The 26226-nt window shown below is 34.2% G+C and overlaps 1 protein-coding gene across 14 annotated transcripts in view; it reads right to left on the reverse strand.

The window, feature by feature from the left end:
* The window catches only part of KIAA0825 (KIAA0825 ortholog), a 223119-nt gene that overhangs the window by 93365 nt on the left and 103528 nt on the right, over positions 1–26226 (reverse strand). For 11 of the 14 annotated variants that reach the window (XM_085214119.1, XM_085214120.1, XM_085214126.1 and 8 more), the window contains 6 exons: positions 24782–24985; positions 23072–23305; positions 21709–22117; positions 17908–18064; positions 13463–13618; positions 9565–9659 (listed from right to left, as the gene is read on the reverse strand). In XM_085214119.1, coding sequence (XP_085070245.1) covers positions 9565–9659; positions 13463–13618; positions 17908–18064; positions 21709–22117; positions 23072–23305; positions 24782–24985 — 1255 coding nt within the window. Of the gene's footprint in view, positions 1–7410; positions 7440–9564; positions 9660–13462; positions 13619–17907; positions 18065–21708; positions 22118–23071; positions 23306–24781; positions 24986–26226 lie in introns of all 14 variants that reach the window. The other 3 variants (XM_085214123.1, XM_085214122.1, XM_085214127.1) reach the window with 2 other exon arrangements.

The following is a 26226-nucleotide window of genomic DNA, read 5'->3' on the forward strand; positions in this document are numbered from 1 at the left end:
GGAGCTTTAAGACCTCTGACTACACTTCCCTTAATCCCAGAGAATCCACAGAATTTAAGAACGATGTTGAAAAACTGTAGGGAGATTTCATTCTTTGGATTCTTATGATGGTTTTTTCCCATTAGTGTAGGTGAAAAATCCACTACTAGATGATAAAAAATAGCTTCTAATTTCTTTCTCTTTAGACATTTCAGGACTTCCACTCTACACTACTGCATAACTTTTGTTCCAGATAATTTTTGTACTAGAGCAAAGAATTAGAAAGCCATGAAGAAAATGGCCTTGCATTTATATGTAGAAAATTTATGAAATACTTTCATAACACATTCAATATGTACAAATAATCATATAAATTTAAAACTGCAACCAAAGCTATGTGCTTAAATGAGATTGTTATATTGAGCAATGATGGAAACAATATTGTGTTGTTGTTTTAAAAAGCAGCCAGTACTCCTCAGAAAACAACAATAAAACAAAACCTTAGAAGTCAATAATTAAAACATTACAGAGTTGTGTTCTTCAACTAAAAGAGGGAGAAAAAACTTTAAGAATGTTTATAGATGTGTTTACTTTAACAGTTTCATGTGTTGGATGTGACTTTCACAGTCTGTTGGCAGTCTGCAGGAAAGCCATCACACCTGTGACTTGGTTGTTGATTAATGAGTCTTTCAACTCATCACTACCATCTGAAGAAGGGCTATGGCCTTTCTAAGCTCCACTGATTTATTCGCCTTCAACTGTCGCCATACCAAGGTATCTTCCATAAAGAAAATCACACCTGGTTAAGGCTAATGAAAACCTCAATATGTCATTTTCTAGACAAGTCAAAAAGCATGTAAAACTAGACAAAAGATGTATTCAAGCAACATGAATGCAGTTTTGTCATAACCTGTCAATCGAAAGACTAACATAAAAAAAGATTTCTTCAATGACATTTTCCAGTGTCAACTATTAGAATGACAATTCTGAATTCCCTCTTTGCTACATGATTCAAGATTCATAATGGCTTCCCACACTTTGCTTAATTTTGTTGTTAGGTCCCATCAAGAAGTTTACAGGAGAAAAAAAAAAAAAAAAAAAAGCAATGACAACAATAAACAATTTTCTGGGCCAGATTATCAGGCAACATGTTATTCAGAAAGTCCGAGATTAGATTGCTCATGAAGGCTTTAAGCTTCCTACACAAATCACCGTGCTTATTAATAAAAGGACTTGTGAAACTACCCAACTTTTTCCACGTCTTCAAAACTGTGTCACGAACATAAAGCTTTCAGAGGTAGATTAATTTTGGAGGCAAGAGGCAATTAGGTGTTTAGGACTTATCATCCTTTCCTAAGGAGTCAGCTGTTTAATTGAAGTGAGCCAGACAGAAGAGAGGAGGTACACCCAGCAAGGGCATGTGAGAAAGCCAGTATAACATTCTTGGAAAGAGAGTGGAAGATAATGAGGGAGGAGTTATAGTTACAAAGATCTGTCATCTGCACACTAGCAGCTACCAGTCCTTGCTACTTGCTTTGTTGTATGGACAGCAAAGGTCAAGACAAGTTGTTTCCAGTCTCTTTCAGAGAATTGCCAGTCAGTTTCCTAAGAAGACTACAGGTAATTCAAATCAGCTGAATGATTTCTTACAAGTAAAGTTGAAACACCTCTCCTTTGTTGCCTATGAACATCTACACTACCAATGGACCAGTTACTGTATGATAGCTTTTGTATCATTAAATTTAGTCATGAGAGCTGGTTCAACTCTTGGCATTGCTACAAATTAATTATGCAGTGTTGAAGAAAGCTTACAGAACTGGCTGCAGGACCAGATCTTCAATTTGTTCAACTTCAATATTAGCACTTCTGCCCTCTATCTTTTGGAAGATTACTATGTCTCAACTCATTATAGCTTGGAAAATGAATTATTCTGTATTACCACCACTTTTCTAAAGTCTCTGATGTAAAAGAAACAGAATGAATAAACAACAGGCTGGTGCACAAAACATACTTTTGGACTGTTGGTTTTTGTTTTATAACCTCTTCCTTTGTGTGAGCAGTGACAAACTCTATAGATGAGTAACTTAGTAACGTGTATTGTTTGTAATTCTGCATTCATTAATTTAGAGCTTCTGTAGATGTTTATGATAACTATATACCTATTAAGAATGAAAACTGAGATCAGAAACGCTCAGAAAGAACAGATAAAAAATTAAATATAATTATCTCTACTTAATATTCCTTCCTTAGCAACAGGACGCGAGACAGAGTTGAAAGGAAGGCAAATTATTTGCAGATGAAAGAATGTAACTATTTTAAGAAAAGTCAGCCAGGTCACAGGATGTCAGTCACCAGGTTAATTAGACAGTTGGATAAAAAGTCATTCTTACAGGTAATCATATAGTATATAAAATTATCTATGAGGGCTGCTCTGAAAGTAATGCCTCCGATTTTATTATGTTGGTCCACAATATCAGAAGCAGATGCTTGTGGTATGGCAATAGAGGTTGAAACTTCCCACAAATGTTCCATTTTATTGTTGTGTGAGAGATGGCAGATGGCTCTGACACAACGGTGTCTGTCATGGAAGTTTGCATGAAGTAAAGGTGTATCAATGAGTTCTTCTAAGCAGAAAAAATGGCACCCACTGACATTCACTGGTGCTTGCTATACATTTACAGAGACCAAACAGTGCATGTGAACACTGTGAGGCAGTGCATTTCAGCAGTGGCCACAGCAGCGTGAAAGACAAGCTATGTTCCAGATGCCCATGCACACATGTCACAACACAGCATAGTATTTTGTAGCTGAGAAATTGCTCTGTCAAATAGTGTTGTTATCCTCTTTTTATCTGTTGTAGTTTCCATGGAAATAAGTAGGCAGCACTACTTTCAGAGTGACCTATGTAGTAATGAAGAAATGATATACACTTCTGAAGAAGTTAATTAAATGTGTATCTTAACAATAAATGCATATTTTACAATGCATTATTAACACTAATGCATTGCATTTACTTACAATTTTTTTCCATCAAAACATAAAGAAGAACATAAACACACTCACAAATGCTATCTAACTTCAATGGAGAAAGCAGTATGCAGTGAAATAACCTCATAAAAATGGCTTGCATAATAGGCCTACGCTCTGGCAGATAGGCAGTTCTTCACACAATTTTTAAAGCAAATGTGTATATGCAAACACATATAGCTCATTTTAAAATTTTCTTTTAGAGGCAAGTTTTGAGCAACTGAAAGTATCAAGTTAAACTGAAACTTTACTGAAGCACTTTTATAGACGTTCCTTCAAAAAGAGCTGTTAAGTACACACTTCTGTATCCCAGGTATGCAAAGGCATAATGATAAAGTATTTCCACATATTAAAAAGGTGCTCACATGAACTCGGATACATCAGTCCCTTTCTTTTTAGGTTTTATTTATTTATTTTTTTGTGAATGTTGTTCAAGAATATTATTTTTTACACAGGATTCATCAATATGTCAGAGGAGAGACAGATTGCTAGCAACTAGAAACATCTACATATGGGATGTCTCAAATTCAGGTTCTTTTTCCTGCACAATTTTTGCTACAAATGTATAAATAATACTTGTTGAAACTGCATTCAAACAGTATTTACAAAATATACTCTTTCTTTTTGCTCAGCAATGCGCATTCTGTCACCAATGCTTTAAAATTGCCATGCAGAGAATTAAACTATTTCTGAGAGATTCTTTGAAGTCAGGGTATATTTCATTGGTCATATAAGAAGGAGATAAGAAGATGGAGGATAATTTTTGATGTGATGTATGTCTTCTTATTGACCAGCTCACTTGTGGAAAAAAATTCTTGCCTAGCCAAAAATCCCAGTGACATTCTTTCCTCCCTTTCTGATGTAGCACTAGGTTCTAATCCTCACTGTGTCTGTGCTCAACCAGGAGAAGTCCTAAAGACAACGAGACACTGTCTTTTATAGCCTTCCTTGCATTTTAGAAAGCTTGTACACATATGCACGACAAGGTCATCCATTATAATACACTGAGAGGTGGTAATTGCTTCAGTGTTAATGGCAACACAGTTCTTCACCAACACATCATTAATAGTTGACTTGTAGATATAGCACTAATACTGATTTCCAGTATCTAGCAATGCGCATACATAAAGGAGCATCTCTTATTTAAAAGAAGGTTGGACTAACACATCCAAAAGTACACCAGACATAAGACTGGCATTCCCTGCCATGCAGATAGGGCGTCTGTCATGGCATCCTGCCAGTAACTCCTATTCCACCATTTGATTCTACTACAAAGAAAATTGTCAGAGAACTTGCTACCTTTTTATACTCTTGGTGTCTTCATTCATTCCTCTGACTTGGGCTTGTGACAGTTGCATACAAATCTTCCACAACTTGCAAAGTGCATGCAGGTTTGCTGACATTCTCTTCAATTTCAAAACTACATAATAAATTTTTCCATGTGTTGATAAACTGGATTTTAAAAGAGCATTTTCTAGATATCAGGATAATCAACAACACAATGAATATAAACATTTTCTATAAATAGTTCACCATATGGCTACCATTCTTAACAGATGGTGTCTGTGTATCCACTAGAATATACAAGAGCTATGCAGATTTGCCCTGCAATCATACAAAATTCTGAACAAGAGTTTTTTTTACTTCATTTCAGTTTTATTAAGGTTAATCAGGGGTTTTATATATGTGTTTATATGTATATATATAAATGTATATGATTTTATCATCTAACCCTAGTGCGTGAAAAAAATGCCACAATTATATTGACAAAGTTATTCATAAAAGGCAAGTAAGAGGTTCACTTTAAGTACAGTCAAAGTATTTTAAAAGGAAAAAAAATTTTTTCTTTCTATCAGGATAGCAACCTAATATCAAGGAAACTTCACGTTGGTAAAAAACAGTGTCACATGTAAACAGTACATGTAAATTTGTAATTTATCAGGCAAAATGCAGTCTGGGCTACTGTAAAGTTTAAAGAACATGAGAATTTGTGCACATTTGGCAACAAAGATTACTACAACGCATACATATTTTACCTAAATTTAGTAGAAAATATATTCATTTTTGATAGTTTACCTCAAGCCAATCCATAAACAATTCCAGGTTTTCCACTCTGAAAAGTTGTTGGGTCATTGAGAATATTTAATCAAAAAAACACATGGCTAGATGTAAACCACTGAGTCTACCCTATTTCTACTTAAAACTACTTATGTTCCTATCACTGTTCAAATGCTTTCTGGAGAACTGTTCTTGAGCAATACTGGTCTGTTGGAAATCTTTTAATCTGCAGTCTACCCCATTTATTTTTCATGTCAGTTCTTATCCACTTGAACAAATACTGCTTTTAACTTGAATAATTCTTTTTACTGCACTGGTTTCAGCTGGTTTCACGGAGAAAATTTATTTTCTTCATGGTGCCTGGCATAGTTTTTTATCTGATGCATTTACAGTAAAACAATACATTCCCTATTTTTAAGTTCCTTGGCTTCTGATTCTTAGTATCTTATGCCCGACCTCTGTTGGCTTTGCCACAGACGTTAATTCTTCTCTATTCCTGGAGCTCCCTGGAATGTTCCTGCTCACACATTCACACTTAGAGAAGCACATCACTATCATGAAATCGACATTCATAAGACCTGCATTGGTACCTACTGTTCCATGGAACTTTCCTAACTGCAAAGGAAGGAATTCCCACAGTTCTCAGAATAGCAACTTACTGTAATACTGGGCAGTGGCTCCCTGTGATTCAAGAAGTCCTACGCTGTTACTCATATTTATAGTGAGTGAAATGTAGTTATTTGCTACAGTAACATATCCCATGAAGCTGAAAGTTCTGTAGAACAGCAGAAGATATTATACTGTGTGTATGTATTCTAACATCATATATGTTGGCTGAGATAATCCTCTGAAAAACAGAAAGTAGCATACATCAGTATAAAGGAGAGTGCATGAAAAAGAAGGTGAATTTACTGTTGTGCATGAGTTGCTGCACTTGGTTCAGCTGCGATGGAGTTCATTTTTTTCATATGATGAAAATGAATATGGCTTATATGATGCTGTGTTATCCATTTGTGTCTAAAATAGAACTAATGTTAAACTAGCATTTTGACAATCACTCACCACAGTGCTAAGACTTTCTCTTTTTCCCACTCTGCATCCTCAGCAAGTAGGCACACAAGAAACTATTGGAGGTCAAGACCCCATGTGATCCCAAGAGGGTAGGCCACACCCTATGGCACGGGAAGGTGGGGGAATAGATGAGAAAAGAGTATGATGTTCAGATCAGGTGTGCTCAAGTACCCGTTAAGTGTAATGAGCTCTGCTTATCTGGAAATGCCTAAACATCTGCCTGCTGGGAAGGAGTGAAGGAGCTCCCTATTTTGCTTTGCTTGTGTGCACAACTTTCGTTTCACCTATTAAACTACTTTGATCTAAACTCATCAGTTTTCTCACTTTGGCCCCTCCAGTTCCCTCCCCCACCCACTACAGTCACTGAAATATGTCCAAATGTTGCAGTGTCTACAGAGAAATTGCCAAACAGCTAACAAGAAAATATGTTGATAGCTGATATAACAATCTGCACAAACAGTTTCAATGTAACTTAGCCAGGCAGTAATCTTTCCCTTATAAGCAGCACAATCATTAAAAGTTGAAATATACATCAATTAAGTAGAAACAAAAAGCATATGGTATTCTTGTCTCAATGAATGTATTAGACATAATTTGATGATGTAAGGATAATTTGATGATGTAAAACTAAACACCAAGATTTAATAAAGGAGCATATATCTGCATGACTATGGGGGACATGCTTGAAAACTTGGTTAAATCAAATACTATAAATAGCTGAATGCTATTATTTTAAATATAACAATAAGTGTATTTTAACTCTTATTCTCACAGCTAGAACTATATATAGAAATAATCAGAAATAAAACTAGAAAGTGAATGAAGTTTTCTTTCTGTAAGTTTTTTTTTTACAGTTTCAAAAGGTATAACTGTTTTGTTGTTGTTGTTTTGTTTTTACCTAATGATCACCACCTAATAATCACATGATAACATTAACAACACACAAGTCTTCTGAACACTTACTTTGAAGTAAGTGTTGGATTTGATGCAATAGATTCATGCCCTCATGTGGAGCCAACAATAAGCAGTATACAACCATTCATTCTGTTTTTAACCAGTCTTAAAAGTGTCTTACTTTCCCCTAACCACCAATCAATTAATTTGCCAACCACTCAATGGCTCTGGGACAATGCTCCCATAACCCCGTTTCACCTAACTCAGTCATTAACTAGGTTAAGGGAACATTTCCCTTGTAAATGAATCCCCTAAGCATTTTCAAACTTCCTCCCCTTCCCCCCCCCCCCCCCCCCCCGAAAAAAAGAGAGCAGAACATACTTATTTTTCTTCATGTGCAGTATTTCTCTCTAAATATAAAAAGAAACAAACCTCATGACTACTTTGAGCAGGTAAAGATATTCTGGTCTGCACAAAACTAACTGCTAAGAGAAAACTTTGGCATGTGTTACAGAAATGAATAATTATAGCAGTATGATGATTCTGATTCTTTTTAAGTACTGTCTTTCATTTTGTTTACCTCAGCAGAGAAAGGAAATAGTAAAAACAGGATGGATCCAACCAATCAAGGTCAAACTAATCACACACCCACTTAGTCTGATCCTTAAGCCATGAGATGAGTAAGACTGAAATCTGTCTAATTTTATGGAATGTGAAACATCAGCAAAAGATATGGCTTATGTGAGTCACTGCAAAGCTTGTTTGAGTAACTACAAGACTAGCTAGAATTGGCCTATCGAGCTAGAAAGACAAACTTCAGCTATACTAAAAACTGTGCCATATAAAGACAAGCTGTGTTAGAGATGCTGATCATTATGGTGGATATCAGGACTAGCAGCTCTGCTTAAGGCTCACAATGGATTTAGATGATCTGTTGGGCTTTAAAGTAGAGAGTTGTTTGAATAAAAAATCCATGAACTAATCATTAATGGCTTGCATAAAGTCACTTCTAGATGAGAACTTCCGTATTATGTAGAAGGGCAGTGAATGGAGACATTTTCAAATCAGGAAGGATGACAGCAATTAAGACAGTTATTAGAGGAAAAAAGAAAAGAAAAAAAAAATAGATGCAACAATAGAAGATAGAATAAAAGCATGAAATATGGAGAAGATACATATAAACCACTTCTTTTCTAAATTTATACAGAGAAAAGTGGAATGTTTTCAAGTCATCAGAGAAGATGAAGTGACCACAGAAAATGTTTCCTCTGAAATCACAGTAGTTCTCTCTACTTAGTTCATATTGAGCACATTAACTTGAAGTATAAAGAACGTTCTCAGTCTAAGAATTTCTCTCTTTTAAAAGAACAAGTTAACTCATTTAAATGAAGAATAAATAGTAGTGATCAGATAACTACCACAGGAAGAAATATTACTGAATTGTCTCTGCCATTTAACATAAAAATGGCATTACTGCTACAAACCGAAAAGTTCATGCAGCCACATAATCTGCCTAGAACTGGATAACATAGGAGAACTGAATGGCAAAAGGGAGAGCATGTTTCTGCCAGTGTTACTTTCTCTGCAACTGTTTCAAAATTTTAGAAAATAAAAATTTGGTTTAGAGAAGAATTCTTTATAGTAAATTAAGAAGATGTATGTAAACTGAAGAAATATTTCATATGTAAAATTGAAGTGCAGTTAAATGGTTAGGGCATTAAATTCTACTAATATATTGAAAATGTGGCAAAAAAAAAAACCAGTAAGAACATTTTTTGACCTGCAAATAGCATACTTGAAATCGTCACTATAGTTTCTAAACAGACAAATAATTAACTTTAATAGGCAAATAATATAATGACATACAGATTCAGCATTCCAAAGAGAACAGTACACTCTTTAGTTCAGAGTATATATTTTCCAGTCCTCCCAAGTCTATACAGCAAATATTTAGAAAATATACCTATTTTGTCCTCCTGCAATTTTGTGCATTTAGCAAATTGATATTTTTGAATTTAATGAATATAATTTCTGCATTAAATAAATGCTTAATTTATGTACAGGCATAGATTTTACAAGTAAAAAAAAACCTGCTCAATAATTTCCATTAGTTAAAATTTACTAGAGAAATACTTCATATTTCTAACTATGCTTTCCATACCCCCAGCTGAATTCAGGAGTAACTGCAATTTGAGCAGAAATCCCCAAAGTTTTGTGCTGAAATCTCCATGGGCAGTATGTCCCTAAAAACTTTTAAATTTGCCAGTTTCTTTTTAAAGCAGTGTTTATGGTCAATACCAACTTCAAGAGTCAGCAAGAAATAAATAATTGGGTCCTCAAAACAGAAATTGCAAACAATCTTTGTATGGAACAAACAGGCACAAATATAATAAGTATTTCCATTTTAAAACTGCATATTCAAAAATAAATGTATAATTTACTTTGTAAATTTCACTGCTAAAATCTATATGCATTGACCACTAGAAAGTAAAGCAGACAAGTGGGAAGTGCAGTTAATTGCCAGAATCCCTTTACCTGTGCGCCAGCAGCACCCTGAAGGTCATCTGATCCAGTCCCAAACAACTTGACAGCAAGTCTGACCAATCCCAGTTCCATTCAGTAATGGTTGACTGTTGATACATGGCAAGAAGCTTTTGTTAGTTATTAATCAGTGTTAATATCATCAGTAAATTAAAGCTCCAGCTGTGACATACTAACCATGAAGGAGGGGGGCCTAGAACAAGGACTTAGACAGATGATATCAATCATGTACACAGTAGAAGGTTTTTATTCCAGTAAGACAGCAACTAATTTACAAATCCATTTGGAAATGTAACCATTATTTAGAAAAAGATACATCAATTTTTTGAACCGTTATTCTTCCAACTGTTAATGGCATTCTGCCCAACCACTTTGTCTGAAAGCTTGACTCTTTGTTTGAAAAGCAAAGTAATTGGCAACTTTTTATGTAACAGCAATTTATATTTTCTGCTATCAGCAAAAAGTTTGTAATGAAAAACAGTGCAGTTAGATACTTAGTTTCTAAGTGTAACCTGTATCTTAATTAGAGAAGGATGGGTTTACCTGTTCATTTTTCTGTAAGGCACTCTGTTCACCAGATTTTTATTATAAACATACCAGTAAGTCTACATAACATGAAGTCATAAAATTACATACTCCTTATTTAATAAATAAAAGTGATGTATAATGATAGTGGGTAGACAAAAGACCACACACAACCTTCTTATGTTTTTTAAACAGTAACTCCTATTGCATAATATTAACTTTAGTTGTCAGTACTGATCAGCCAATGAATCATTCAAAAATTATTATTGTAGTACCAAAATAGCACTGAGCAGTTTGAAAAAAAAAAGATGAAGTTAGTCATAACAATGAAAATGCAGCTAAATAAAAAGACAGAAGTGTGACATGTATATCTTTTTCCTCTTACAGAAGAACTTGGTAGTTATTCTCGAGGTAGTCCCTCTTTCCTTCCTCTCATCTTAACTTTATCCCCTTCTTTTTTCTCATTTAATTTTTACACTAAAGCTCAACTCTGGCATGCACTTCAAAGTAACTTTCAAAAAGAAGGGTGAAGTCAGAGAGGGAGACAAGGGTAGCTAAAGAGAGAATAATGAAGTGAAAGTGGAAAGTAAATAAAGAAGTAACAGAATATCTGATAAACAAGAAATAGCAGAATGATTCAAGGGAGAAAACAGTGGGAGAATTCAGGGGAGAAAACATGCAATTGTTCAATACTCTACCCTAAATTAGAAATAGAAAAACAAATATGGAGGGAATGCCTGTAAAGTCAAGAACAGTAAAAGGGAGAAGTTGAACTGACAGTATTAACAGTCATAAAGACATTTAGGAAAGCTTATAAGCACATAGGAGATTTAAACTCAGTCTACCAGACTGATCAGTCCTGCGAAAAAGATACAGAATATAAAATAAAACAAAAACGAAACAAATGAAACACCAATCAAACATGAAACCACACACAAAAACACTATTCACTTTAGGAAAAGATAATAATTTCTTTAAAATATTTTCCTTTATTGCTACTGTTGAAGAGCTATACAGACTGGACTTAATCTTATTAGACAATGGAGCAGCAGCACTGGCAGAGACTGAGGTGTCAGGACAAATTGATAAAATCAAGAGCAACAAGTTACTAGGACCAGATGGCGATTATTCGAAATTTTTGCAGGAATGTAAGAATGAAATAGCTGAATTGTTAACAGAAACGACACACTTCATAGAATCAGCTACTGAACTGAGGGTTGGAAGATAGGAAATTTACATATCTTTAATAAAAATTGCAGTTGATCTCAAACTAGCAACTCAGTGGCCTTTGATTCAGGAACATTATAACTTGAAGAAATTATGATTAGGAAACTTGCCAACTATGGCATGTTGGGGATAAATTAGCACAACTTTAGGACAGAAAAGTCTAAATAACGCACAGCAATTTTTACAGAGACTGAAAAGCAACACATTAAATATTTGCTATAAATTATCTTTCAGAAAACTTTTGAAATTATTTCCTTTAAAAAAATCCTCTGCTGAGGAAGTGAAGAGTATTTACACTCTACAGTATACCACAGTGTAATACAAGCATTCCTGGTCAGGACTCAGGTCTCACAGGAAGTACTGCCTATTCAAATTGGCCCTTCTGCAAGAAAAATAATTAAATGCAATGCCAGCTCACTGGCAAAAATATGCTGTGAAATCAGGATTGTTCCGTGACTTAGAATTTACTGAGGAGCAAACATTATTTGAAAATACAGTGATGCACATTAGACTTAAAGAAAAATTGTCAGCTTTAAAGAAAGTTGTCAGTTTCATGGAAGTTGCCAACCTCTAAGAAAGAACGTAAGAAAACATATATTCCATGAGAAAAATAATTATTCCTTGCCCAGAAAGGAGGTGGGTTCTCATTGGAAGCATTCGAGGTCAGGCTGGACAGGGCTCTAAGCAACCTGACCGAGCTGTAGATGTCTCTGTTCATTGCAGGGGAGTTGGACTAGGTGGCCTTTAATGATTCCTTCCAAATCAAACGATCCTATGATTCCATAAAAGTAGTCTGGTATTTTCTACAAGCCCTGGGAATAGTCTTCACAAGGAACCAGACACTGAATTACAATGGCTCCTCCTTAATAAACTAAATCCCACACCACTAAATAAATGCACAATTATGTAGTAAAGGGAACTGAAGTATTTAATGATATTGTTAAGATCACAAAATATGCCCATTATTATGAACAACAGGGTTGGCACATGGTACTTTATAAAAGCTCTGTGATCTATTATACTCTTCTTAATTTTAAAACACTTTCCTGCATTCTGATAATACATTTTATGCCAAAAGTTTATAAAAATGCAAAGCAATTTGATACAAACTATCCATTGTCATACTCTGACTAGTAGACCACTGCAAACCTGTCATGTAGCAGAAAAATTCTACGCTGAGTTGCCACTACTTGAAGGTCTTAATCTAGCACACTATTAATGAATTGAGAATTGAGGCATGGTAAACTATTTTCTGAACTTCAGATTGGAGCAGTTTTATACCCTCTTGAATTCTGCCAAGCAAGCACTTGTAAGGAAAAGACACTTTAAAACATGTTCCTTTGGTGTGAAAAGCCTTGTGAAACTGGTACTAATCTCCTTTTTCAGGACATTACCACTTTGATTGCAACATGACAGTGATTAAGCATTGATTAAACAAGTAGCAAAAAAAAAAAAAAAAAAAAAGGAAAAAAAAAGGAAAAACATACATATTTTACAGCAATAAAGCTGTAAATAGTTTAAAATGGATACAATACAAAAAGCAGATGATGCAATTTGAAAACAGTTGTTTTGGAAAATGGCATCTTTCGATCAAAAGTATGAAAAGTAAATGAATTTTATGCAGCTTTAATACCATTTATTCTTAAATATTTGAAATTGTAGGGGAAGAATCAAAACTATAGAGTTTACATTAATGAACAGTAATTTACATTACTGTTCAACGTTTCTGTGAAAGACTCATCAGGTAAGACTCTAAATATGCATTTGGCATACTGCCATGACTTCTCAAAGGACTAAGGCTAGCCTCAAATACCATTACACAGATATAATGCATATTATTGCTACTAATAGGTTTTTCTACACTATACTGAACCAACACAGAAAGTCTAAGTTTTAAATCGCTCTTATATGCAGTAATTCTGATAAAAGAAAGATACAATAATGGCTTTTTGAACACCATGATATTGGAGAGGGTGCCCTCATTAAATTCCTGAGTAATAATATCCCTTTGCACTTCATCAAATTTGAACTCCTGTAATTAATTCCTTTTTCATAACTTTAGTCTCTGTCATTATCATGATCATAATAAGACTGACAAGTAAAAATTATAGTATAACCACAGTTTCAGATTTTCACAAACCTGATTGAACACTTTCGCACAAGACTGGCTGTGCACCTGGAAGGGGTTGAAGACAGCTTGCTCCTCTCTGCCCTTCAGTGTCAGAAGCAAGCTTTGATTGGAAGTAACATTCTCTTCAGGAGAATTCTCACAGGACAGTTGATCATTCAAATATTGCTTATAAGGAAAAACAAAACAAACAAAATAAAATGCATGGAACAATACACACCTCCTAGTCCTCTAAGTGAAATTTGCACAAATTTCAAGCATCACTTTACTACGTACTTGATAGAAATTCCTTACATTAACAGAAGGAATAACAAATCTCTCTCAAAATACAAATATTTTCAAGATTAACAAACAATAACCACCCCCCACGAATACAAAGTTGAAGCAAATCAAAATAATCTAAGCTATTGTTTTGAAATTATCATCAACTTATGTTTATTAGTTCTCAGTATATTCATTAGGTATATGTAGAAGTGAAAAACAAATGTTTCCTTTATGATATGGTAATGTATTATAGCTATTACATGGTTTCTTCTACATGAAAAAGTACATAGGAATATTTGTTTATAAACAGCATTGCATTGTATAGTTACTACATGACTATAAATGAATTGTTCAATGAAAGTGTCCAAATCAGTTGTTCAAACATAGGAGGTAAACATTCTACCATTCTTCAAAACCATTTTTGATTATTTAAGCATTTGAAGATTAGAAGTAATCTGTGATTTACATAGCAATTTTATAAACTATAGTGTAGCAGATGTATTATTCTTTTGGCCTGTTTTCACTTCTTAAACTACCCTGTAAATAAACCATCACTGCATGCCAATGAAGTGTTTTGATTGAATAGTACCATATTACAAAGAGCTAGATAAAGAAACACAGGTCTATTTACTGGAAGGACTATTGTGATTAAATAGTTTGTCACTATTAAAATTAAGTCCATAATGATAGGATTGCTATAACATTGAGCAAGTGCTCAATGTGAGTCTTCATTAAGATGGATGGATGCAAATATTATTTTACAGAAATACTGACCTAATCATTTTCAGACTCAGGTGAGGTGGTGTGTAAACTACCTGCCAAGCCACTGAGTTTCTCAATGGATAATTTCATCATCAGCTTAAACTGATCTAACTGTGGTCTGGCTTGAAAGGCACAAATTCCATCCGATCCACATAGATTGTAGTTTTTTCTCCCTTGTGTTGGCATTAGCATATGTTGTGAAATTATCCAGAAAAAAATAAAGGTTTCAGCCAGATAAGCAAGCCACATGATTTCTAGTACTCATACAGAGGATGCCCTAGGACTGGGAAATCAGAGTCAAGATATAGAGCAGGCCTGTCTGTTGGTTGCAGCCAATTGTCAGGACTGCTTAAACAATCATGAAATCATCTAACTATATTAAAAAAAAATAGATCTCAGTGCTTTTTTAGTTTAAAACAACACTGTAATCCAGCTGTGAAAATGTATCTTCAGTCTTTTACCTATATTTTCCCAGCCTTGAAAAAAAGAATTTTTTTTTCCTCTTTTTCTCCATTCATTACTCTGTCCCATAGCAAAGATTTCACAGTCATAGTAAGGTGGGGCGACTTCAGTGATATTTCTACGTCTATACCAACTTGACTTAAAGTACTGCCTCATATGGATGCATTTTCTCAACTCTAAAGCAACTCAGACATTTGGTTGTCATAGCTCCAGCAGAAGAATCTGTTGTCTTTTCAGAAGAAAGTTGGAACTTGCTTAAGTTGGTTAAGTTGGTATAGATTTGAATGTTTCAAGTGGTATACAGCCTAATTCCTAACATAGGGATTTTCATTTCTTTGAATTAGAATCATAGAATCATAGAATGGTTTGGGTTGGGAGGGATTTTTAAGATCATATAGTTCCAACCTCCCTGCTATAGGCAGGAACACTTCCCACTAGACCAGCTTGCTCAAAGCCCCATCCAGCCTGGCCTTGAACGGTTTCAGGGAGGGGACATTCACAGCCTGACTGGGCAACCTCTTCCCTTATTGGGAAGTAAGTATACCACTTACTGTACTATAGATTTATATTTTTTTTGACAAAGAGACTTAATCAACAGTGGTAAATACATTAGTTTAAGGACTCCAATAGTACAGTACACACTGTAGACCCAGAAAGGCTTGTGTTTCAAAAAAGTGAGAACAAAAAAATGAAATCATGATTGTAATCATTTAAGCTGTATCCCTACTACTGATGTACAGGAAACAAACCAGACAGTGTTTGTGAGCTAGGCAGCTCAGGAAAGTTGGTTTTCCTTTGGCAGCCATTAGTGAAAATTAGCTTTAAAAGTAATTATTCTTCTTGATAAATACGTACCTTCATCTGCAGACCATTTTGAGCTCTACAGTATCTGTAATAGATCTTTATTACATTTATTTTCAAACATAGCTTCTAAGAATTTATTCATCTTCTCCCCTGCCTTTCTAAGGAAAATTATTGAGCCACAATTTTCTGTCTCATCGTTTTGTTCTCTATTCACCTGCAATTATTAATCACTGTAGCAGAAAGATCTCTGAACTCAATTTAAGAACATGACCTTCTGGCAGTCCAAGGAGTCTAAGAAGGAAAGCACAGACCTTCTAACAGGCAATCCAGTCTATTTTTTGTTGTTGTTGTTGCTGTCAGCTGCACTTAACAATCTAAAACATGAAAGATAATACTGAAAAATGCATTACCATAATACTATGCTAAGTACTAAAATATGTTGTAATTGTTTCAAAAGATGAGTGGAAGTAATATTCTTATATCCTATGCTGATCAGGATTTTTTTTATTATTATTTTTTTTAAGTCAAGACAGGTTTCTTCCACTGAGAAATGTTCTATTTTTAATGCAGCTCTTACTAACAGCACAAAATCAAGGAAAAACACCTGGGATGTGGAAAGATAGGCTAAGGTCCCTCTTCCAACTAATTCTCTCAGCCTTTCACCTCCTATTGGAGCTGCTCCACTTTGTATAAATAACTGAATACTCATAGGACTCAGATCTTGATTCAGGGTCTCCAGAACCTGAAACGGGCATTCTACCTATTCAATTAGAATACGATTCTGTCTTTGACCCAAGAAGTTGCAGAATGGATTTTTATAGCAATTTCTAAAAAATGAAACAATTCCATTAGGGAAAAATGACGAAGTTCCACACTGTTAGCTAAACCTCTATCAGTTTGGGCATTTAGTTTGGATACAGATAAAGGATTGAGCCTGCATATCTAGTCCCTTTGGTGACTGCCCTACCTACTGCATTATGTGCTATTTTAAGAGGTCTTGCTCACAATCTTTTCTTCACTTCATTATACTAGGATTAATCCTGAATGTGCTCCAGGTGAAAAGGTTTTGTTTGAACTGTATTACAGTGATAATTTTCACTTCACTTCCTGAACCATTTAATTGTTTGAGATGAAACTTGAAAAGACTCTGTATTGTATTAATATTAGGTTGCCATCTCTACATACATGCTTATATTGCTTCTAAAAGTTCAAAATGCAGATGTGCAAAGTTTGCTTTGAAGCCTGTTCTTAGGAACTAAACTGTTGATCTGATTTTCAGAAGCTGAGCATCTTTATTGCTTTATACTTACCTACCTAATTGTTTTTTTTGCTACCAAATTTTCTAAGTCTTGGACTTTGCCTATATTTGCATTATTTTGCATTTTATTATAAACACTTCTGTACACTGGAAATGATCTTAACAGCCCTTGCTTATGCATTCAAGGAATAGTAATTTAGTAATTAAAGCTAATAAATAGAACTTTCTTAATTAAGCTGTGTAGATCTGTGTTATCATACAATTTAAGCAAACCTGTGATAACTTCAGTGTATGTAATAAGAATGCTTCTGGTAACTTGTGTCAATTTAGAACAGCCTTAGAAATAATGAGATAATTCTTTTATCATGCCCAAATTCCATGTGTAGCAAACAAATCTGAATTTGATCACTGTAATTTTGAAAGCACTTTAACTAAGTAGAGTTCTCTAGCTGAAGCAAGGTTTCCATCTGGATGCATTTGCTCTCTCAGTACAGCCATGGGGTTTGTTTGTTTGTTAAATCGGAAACTTGATTTACCACATTTAATTATACTTCCTGTAACAGCCAATATTTATATAAGCTTTGCTGCTTTCTTTTTTTAATTATTATTATTTTTAACTGTGCTTAAACTTTTAAAATGCATCTTCCATCTACAGCACAAATCTAAAGGAAGTTTATGTGCCATAATACTGTTTAAGTACATAAAAAAAATCTACACTGTTTTCTCATAATCATCCTGTACCAACACAGAAAGGCCTGAACTGAATGGATTCTATTACAGTACAATACAGGATTTCATACTGACTTTAAGAAGCATTATCACCTCCTTGACTAACCCTTAGCTGCCAGCAGAAGCTGCCTCAGGCCAGTACACACCTAATTGCTCGGTAAAAAGGCCGTTTCCCTACCTCATTGAGCCGGATGATGTGATAAATTTGCCTCAGGTACTCGCTGCCACCTGGTTTGTGGCAGATATCCAGGACCATCATGTTTATTTTCTGCTCAGTGAATCCAAATGCAATGCCTTCTTGCTCTAACGCTGCACCTTCTATTGCATCCGAACCACTAGAATATGGAAAATATAAAGTTATCCTTGAATTTCTAAAAAATTGAAGTATTAATACAAAGGGAGCTAAAAATACATGTAATAAACATTTGACTTGTACAAAACAAATGTTGCTGCACACATTTCTGAAGCCTTTACACTAATAAATGCTAAACAGTTAAATGCTGATTAAATAAAGTATTTTTAATTACATGAATTTTAACAATTTTTATCAGAAAGATTGAAAACATAAAACATTCTTTAATCTAAGGGCATAGAAAGAGCAAATATTTTTTTATTTTCTTTTCCACTAGAGAAGTATCTTTGCTACTAGGAATAGCATTTGCATTCGATCTTTTGTACAATTTTCTTTGCCTGTCACCGCTCACATTAAAGCCTAATTAACATGTCAGAAAGGTAGCCATTACTTTAAGTATAGGTTAGAAATTTTAAAATGAAGTCTTATTCTTTCCACTGGTATAATGGTAACCATTTCAAAGGTATATTTCGCCACTTGTTGCACATTCTGCACTGTATTTTTCCTTGTTTTCCTTTTCTTGTTTTCTGTCTAACTACAAAAACAAACAAACAAAAACAACAACCTTACAGTGACAGACCTAAAAGCCCCGAAAAATGTTCATTTGACACTCTAGCCATTATTAGACTGCTGTCTGCACAAAAACATAAGCTTATGGCTCTGTAGTTGCTTAGTGTTATAGATTGGTAAAGTATAAGAAAATATTACAAAGACTAATTATTCTACTCAAATATTTGAGCTGCAACCATCAGATGTATGTTGGAATCCAGACATGTCAAGAACCTAGCAGACCAACAGAATATATTATGCTTTCTACAATTGTTATATGATTAACTTAAAATCTACAATAGAAGCTTTCGGGCTGAAAAAACCCACAACATTTCACTTTGGAATTTTGCAGTGTATGGCTGAAAATGTGCCATGATTACAAAGTTAGTTCTTCTCAAAGTTGTTGTTTGACCTGAAGGCTCACTTAAATTCTACACAGCTGACACTGCTTCCACATGCTGCTTCAGAACTTCCTACAGATCAAATAGCTTCAAAATATAAACTATAATTTTGTTCTTTGCTGAATGGAAGTAAATGATACTCTGTTATTATGGTATTTTACAGAAAAACTTCAAAGAAATTGATCTTCAAAATTAAAGCACGCTTAAGGCTTATCTTTCAATGCCATATATAGATATAACCTGAATCTTGTCACACTTCTCAGAGATTGACATTGAAAGAGTTGAGGACCTCTGACAAAGGAGTGTATCAGTGTCAGCACCCAAATTGTATCCTTTCCTACCCGTCAGTGTGCAGGTGAAGCAGATGATTGGATTCAGTCAGTGCTATGATTAATGAGTTCCTCTCTGGATTTGGGACTGCCTATCAATCATGTCATTAGGAAGAATGTGCCCTGAAAGAGGCAGACCTCAGCCAAGGAATAACTGCATTCATCTTAATCTGTGTATGCACCCAGCCAGCCAAGTCAGGGTCACCATGATGAAAAACAATAATCTTCAACTCAACAAATTACTTTCCAAAGACAGGCATTTCTCTTCTTTTTGGGCAGTGTGCTCTTCAGAATCTAACGTGAGTGTTTACAGCTCTGGTGCTACTATAAACTGAAGGTTATTTTAATGAATAGTAATGCTTTCAGGGAGCACACAGGACAGCTAGTGCATACAACTGCCACTTTCTGAACCTTTCACTGCATTTCTTTTTTCTCCTAAGAGGAATATTTATGCCAAAATGGATGAACCTGTATCACATTCACAACTTTATGCAGCCAAGTCCTGATAACAATAAAGTATCATAAAATCACGTGAGGCTTTTTCTTATAAATTTTAGTGTACTTCAGTGTTCTTCTCCACAACTGGGTCTATGAATCACATATGAATGTTTACGTTGTATGCTTTTTATTTTATTCTACACACTGTAGGTATTTGTTCCGCATACTGTATGTATTAAAAGTCTATAAACATCTATGAATATATACATAAATGCATATATATACATTTATTCACAAAATCAATTACCTGCGAAAGGGTTACATAGACCATAATTTTACTAAGATGTAGATTTTTAGATTCAACCATTCCTATTTCAAATTAATCACATAAACACCACAAGGGTCTTCTTGAAAGATCTTTTAGTCTAGTGACTATGTGACTGTTACCTAGTTTAAATATTTCAAGTTCAGATTTAATTTATTGGTATTACAATTTGTGTGTATAACAATATTTTATTTCCACACTGCACATCTCACCTATTAAATACATTTTTCTTGGAGTAACTGAGTCATACTTCTTGAATATAAAATAGAAAAATAACATTTATGCAAGGCTTCTATTGCAGAAATACTTCTGAAATCAGAAAACAGTTTCCTAACTGCAAGATGTACCTACTCCCTCAGAGAACAAGTAGTATGTTCTTCAGTTCCGTATGCTTAAAATTAGGAGCCATAACCATAAACTGGTTCTCACTTCGAGAGACACTGTATGCATACACAGGAAATATTTTTCCAGTGTCTCATACCTGATGTGAATTAAAAATTATTGCATTTTTTTTGATATCTTAGAAAATAAAATTGACTACTACATCAGAATTCTCAGCTTCAGATATTAAAGCTTCAGTTTTTAAAGGTCATTCCAATCTTTGGAATTTGCATTATTTAAGAGACATCTATTCTCGGAAAGTTAGAAATTGCATTATAAAAAAATCCTGCTAAGTATTTCCAGATTTTATACATTATAATGTATTTATTTTATCCTATGATTGTTTCAGTGGCTGGCATCTAGCTTCAACCTGTTAACCAACTGATTAGAGAATTTGAGTTAAATGGAAATGTAAAAGATCACAAACCAACCTTACTTTCAGTTGTCAACCGTTAAATTCACTAAGATAGGTAACTCCTATAAATCTACTACTGGGAAGTTGATGAATAGTGTTTTTATAGAATGATACACCACTTCAACGTTAAAACAGGACTACAAATACATTGATATGCACAGAACTCCTTGAAAATTCATTATAAGAATTTAATAACTTGGACCTAAATGTCAGATCTGCAGGGAAAGTTGGTATTTCCTCAGAAAAGCATAGCAGGGTACTTTCCTTGTCCTGTTTTGACACACCCTACTTGCCCCTAGGGCTAGTTATGTTTCAAAAGGAAGTATGCTTACTTTCTAATCTCAGATGAAGATGGAAAGCCTGTTATAGTCTGTGTTAATTTAATCACTTTAGCAAAACTCATTTATAAATGCTCTGGGTTGTCCTCTAGTCAGCATACTTGTTAGAATTCTAAAAGATACACCAACTAAACGGTCCATGTTTTTGGTTCATCATGAACACATGAGAAAATATGAAACATAATAACATGAAACAAAATATGAAATACGTGAAACCTTTTAAGTGCTACGAAAAGACTGTTAAGATGAAATAACGACAGCTGTTTCAGCCACACAGTTAACTTGCAAAAATATACCATAAAGCCATTAATATTAAGATGTAATCCATTTCATGTAATATAAGATCACTGTCCCTCTAAATATTTTTTTAAATGAACAACAGCCATAAACACGTCATTAATTCAGTAAAATAAAGAACAAAAACAGCACTTGAAAAATACTACATTCTTACCAGTCTGTGCTCAGTTTTCTTGCCTTCAGCAACTGGCTTTCAATCCAGTTTGGTCTTTGCTGTTCTATGCTCTGTATAACCTTCTGGGTCACTTGTTTGGGACCAGTTTTCTGTTTTCCCATAATACTTTCTAAGCACACACGAACTAAACTGAGTTTTTCTTTGCTCCATCTGTCAAGTGTTGCACCTGTTAAAAGTTCTGCAGTATTTCCATCCTCAAATATCCGACATATAATTACAATCAAGTTCCAGACAAGCAGACCAGCTTTCTTCAATTCAGCAAAGTTTCTTGACATTTTTCTCTCAGCCAGAAAAAAGAAGTACTTAATTGGGGGAGGCAAACATGCAATCACTGTAGGTAACTTGCTGATTACAATAGATACTGCCTGTGCTGCAAGCCTTGTGAAACCTTAAAAAAAGACATAAAAGAAGATATGATTAACATTAACATTATAGTTCTATCACAGCATGTTTCTGAATATTGTCTGATAATTTCTAACTTTCTTTTGTACTGAAAATGAGTAAGAAGCTTAAGTACTCAGCACTGTGGCCTGACTTATGTTATGCCTCCCATATATATATCCCTCCAAATCTAAACAATAACACAAATTAAAATAGAGAACCTAGAAAATATGGAATTCACACTGTGACTATGTTAACAATTATTCTTGCTGTGCACAATTAATATAGAATAAATGAAGTAGAAAACATCCAGGTATTCAGAACAGTAAAAACAAGCTGTCTTCAGAATTGTAGTGCAACATTTTTTCCAAGAGTGGAACATTGCACTAAATGTCTTAGGACATTGCATTTATTCATAGTGTTTTACATCAGTTCTTTTTCATGTTCAAACCTACAAAATTATTGTATTTCTTATGAGAAGGATGCATGCTACATAGCATTCCATTTTAAACATTGCAGATGTTATCAGTAGCTATAAAAGCAACTACAAAAAATATGCTAAATATGCTAGTATGTTAAAAAGTTAATAGTATATATAAAATGAAAAACAAGGAACTTAAAGGTAATCCACAATACAGATTCAAGTGTGGATTAAACAAAAAACCAACATGAAAAGAGCAGTCGAGCAAAGAAACCAAGAAAACCATAAGTCCATTCCACTTCTAGTCTCAACTAGTAAAAAAAAAAAACAGAAAAAAAAGTCAGAAATTTTCTGTGTCATATAGCCAGTTTAACTTATCACCAGTTCTAAGCTCTGCCTCTCAGTTAGTCACATGAAACCAGTTATATCCTGACAAACGCTTAAATAAACAAACAAAAACTCTACAAGAAAGAAGATGTTTGGAGTCTGTTTTTCTTACTGTTAAACTGCAGTTTTTCTAAGAGCATAAATTTCACCCACATTTCCCAGATTCCTTCCTCTTCATTTCCCGAGGTGTATAATTCCATTCCCTTGGAACTGTTTTCAGTAAACTTTCAGGAACAATTTGCTTGTGCTGATATGTTCCATAGTTTTCTGTTGCCTCCCACGAATGCATCAAAGAAACGATCTGCTTCACTATACCCTTGACTGAATTAATCAATATCAGCTTCAAGCATCTGATAACCTCTGGCTCTGACTTGCCACAACTGGAAACTTTAGAAGAAAGAATTATTAAATATTCAGTAAGCATGCAAATATTCAATCATTTGTGCAAATCTGTTTCAGAAATAAGTGTTTCAGAATTCTTATGGAAAGGAAACTAACAATATTATGATTCAAAATAATTTACAACTGTCAGCCTGTTATAAAGTAAAGAAATAGTATAAAGTAAGACAATGTAGCATTTTGTACCCTCTTAATATAGTTCTAGCAAAAAATACAATTTCTTTCTTCCTTTCTTTCTTTTTTTTTTTTTTGCCTCAGTTCCCCATGAAGATGCTTCTCAAAATTTAATCTGAGTACTAGCTTTCTTTTTAATTGAAGTAAACTTAATCACTGGGTAGGCATTAATGAATGAAGCAGATTTACACAGTTAACACAATGGCAATTGTTAGGTAGCTATACTTTCCTTAGAGAAGAGCAAAAGAGAAATGATACTTTGGTAAAAAAATGCATACAAATAATAGACATCAACAGAGACATAGTATGGTATCAGAGATTGTATGTCAAAAATAGAACATCTTAAATACAGTTATTGACATTACAAGTATCAATCTTCTCCACATTCTTAACACCACAGAGAATAGTAGTTTCTCCACAGCAAAAGAGCAGCAGTTGTCAGGCAGGATATACCAGCAATGTTTTTTGATGTTTCCTACTAAGGCCCTTAGCCCTAATTTTTGCTTATCTGTGCTTTCTGGTGATTTAAGTTTTATTCTTCTCTACACAGCCTTTCTGAAAACTTCCACAAAAAATTCTGTATTTTTCTTCCTCTTTGAAGTGTTAACTTTCTACTTTTTGAAATCCCATTTTTCTCCAAGGAATGTCTGACAACTTTTGCAATTGTTGTTTTCTATTTTATGGTATTGATGTTATTATTCATACCTTCTCTCATTTTCTTCCTTTGTTTTCTTGCGAACTCTCCTGATTTTTTTTTTTTTTTTTTTGCATAATTTGTAAAAATCATTGTTTTAAATGCCTCTCTTTTATGGCTGAATACTGCTTTTCCTTGTGGGCACCACTACTTGCCACAATCACATGGGCTGTTCTCCCCCTCCACCAAAAATTAGGAGTCTGCCTTTTGGCAGCAGAGTTTACATGCCCATCGTACTAGGCCTCCCTCAAGAGCAGTACATCCTTTACTTTTTCCACTCCCTGTGGAAAACTCCCTGGAGTTATTAAACTCACAGAGATAAAGAACCCATGTCAGTAAAGATCTACAGAAACTGACGCCAACCTACTGGTAAAACAGACAGGTACGTGAAAAATATGGAAATTTAGTTTAGAATAACCTCTCCTTCCTTCAGAATATCCACCATTCCTACAGCAACCTGACTGCTGAAAACAATTTAACTATAATATAATTTTGAAGGAACCTACAATCATTTTATCAGATTTATTAAAGTAAAAATAATATGCACGACATTTCTGAAAACTAACAAGGTTTAACATCAGACTTAAAGTACTTACTAGTAAACAAAGTACCTGTCATATTGTATAAGGAATCCCACAACTGTTCTTTTTCCATGTAGGCCTCAAAAGCAATGCCAAGTGATTTGGGTGACAAAATGCAGTCAGCCAATATAGTGAAGATAGTTTCAATCAGAGTAGGCTCTTTGTTATTTATCTCATCTAAGAGAGAACTTTGTTCCTCACCAGTGAATACTTCACTTCCTTCAAAATAAAAAAAAACATGGTTATAAAAATGTCCACGTAATTCAAGTCATATAAATATTATCAACCAAAACAAACTGAAAACTGTATCTGAAAACTGTACGAATACTTACAGATACTGAAATCTGATGTCCTTAACATAATGGCACTTGACCATCTTTCTGAACTGTGTGTAGTCATTAAAAAAAAAGATACAAGCATATTTACAAACTATGGAATATGCCTGTATAATTAAAAATACTATTTGTAAATAATATGAATTTGCTTATTTACTAAATAATAATCATAAATAAATTGGACTACTTCCACAGAATCACAGTCAAAAAGTTATTTCTGCATCACTTATCTAAGGAATATATTGTTGTGAAATTACATATTGATTTGGTTATATAAAATACAATGAAACAGCAGCTGCATACTCACCAAAAAAGGCTTGAATGTCTATTTTTATTTAAAAATAAACTGAGAAGAAATCAGTTCCCCAAAATAAAATCTCAGCCATGCTAAGATATAGGCTGCTATATTTCAGGCTGGATGTTAGGAAAAATTTTTCAGAAAGAGTGGTAGTGGAGTCACCATTCCTTGAGGTGTTCAATGCACGCGTGGATGTGGCACTGAGGGACATGATTAGTGGGCATGGTGGGGATCAGTTGGCAGTTGAACTTGGTGCTCTCAGAGATCTTTTCCAACCTTAATGATTCTAAGTTTCTACGTGCTTTAACGTTAATTACTGTTGTCCAAAGATTTGAGGGGTAAATTATTACATGGTATTTACTTGTATATGCTTTTAAAAATCATTATAAAACATTCTTCCACCTAGAGAAGAATCATATGTTTAAACCTCTCTCTGAACTAACGCAACTCAATGCTTTAACTTGTGCTAACGTCAAAAAGTGAATTCACTTCTGATGTTAATGACCATAACAATTGATCAGAGCCAGCACCAACTAAATAATTTTATTCAACCGTCTAGTCGGCAAAAAAGAGTTTATATAAGACTGGTTTATATAGAAAATATGCTTGAAAATGTCATTGGTTTATGCCAGTTTTGCAACCTATGCAAGAGGAAGATAGCTTCAGTATCTTGTATCCTTCTTTCTAGTGGTTCGAACAGCTTTCAAAATTTACTCCAGTGGTAAATGACTGCTTTCCACCCAGCTTTGTGAAGGAGTTGATACTGTTGTAAAATTCAAAAATCTCATTTTAATCTCCTCTGAATTCCTACAAGTTAATTCGTACAT

This window comes from Meleagris gallopavo, chromosome Z, assembly GCF_905368555.1.
Source record: "Meleagris gallopavo chromosome Z, MGAL_WU_HG_1.1, whole genome shotgun sequence".
In the NCBI taxonomy this organism is placed as follows: Eukaryota; Metazoa; Chordata; class Aves; order Galliformes; family Phasianidae; genus Meleagris; species Meleagris gallopavo.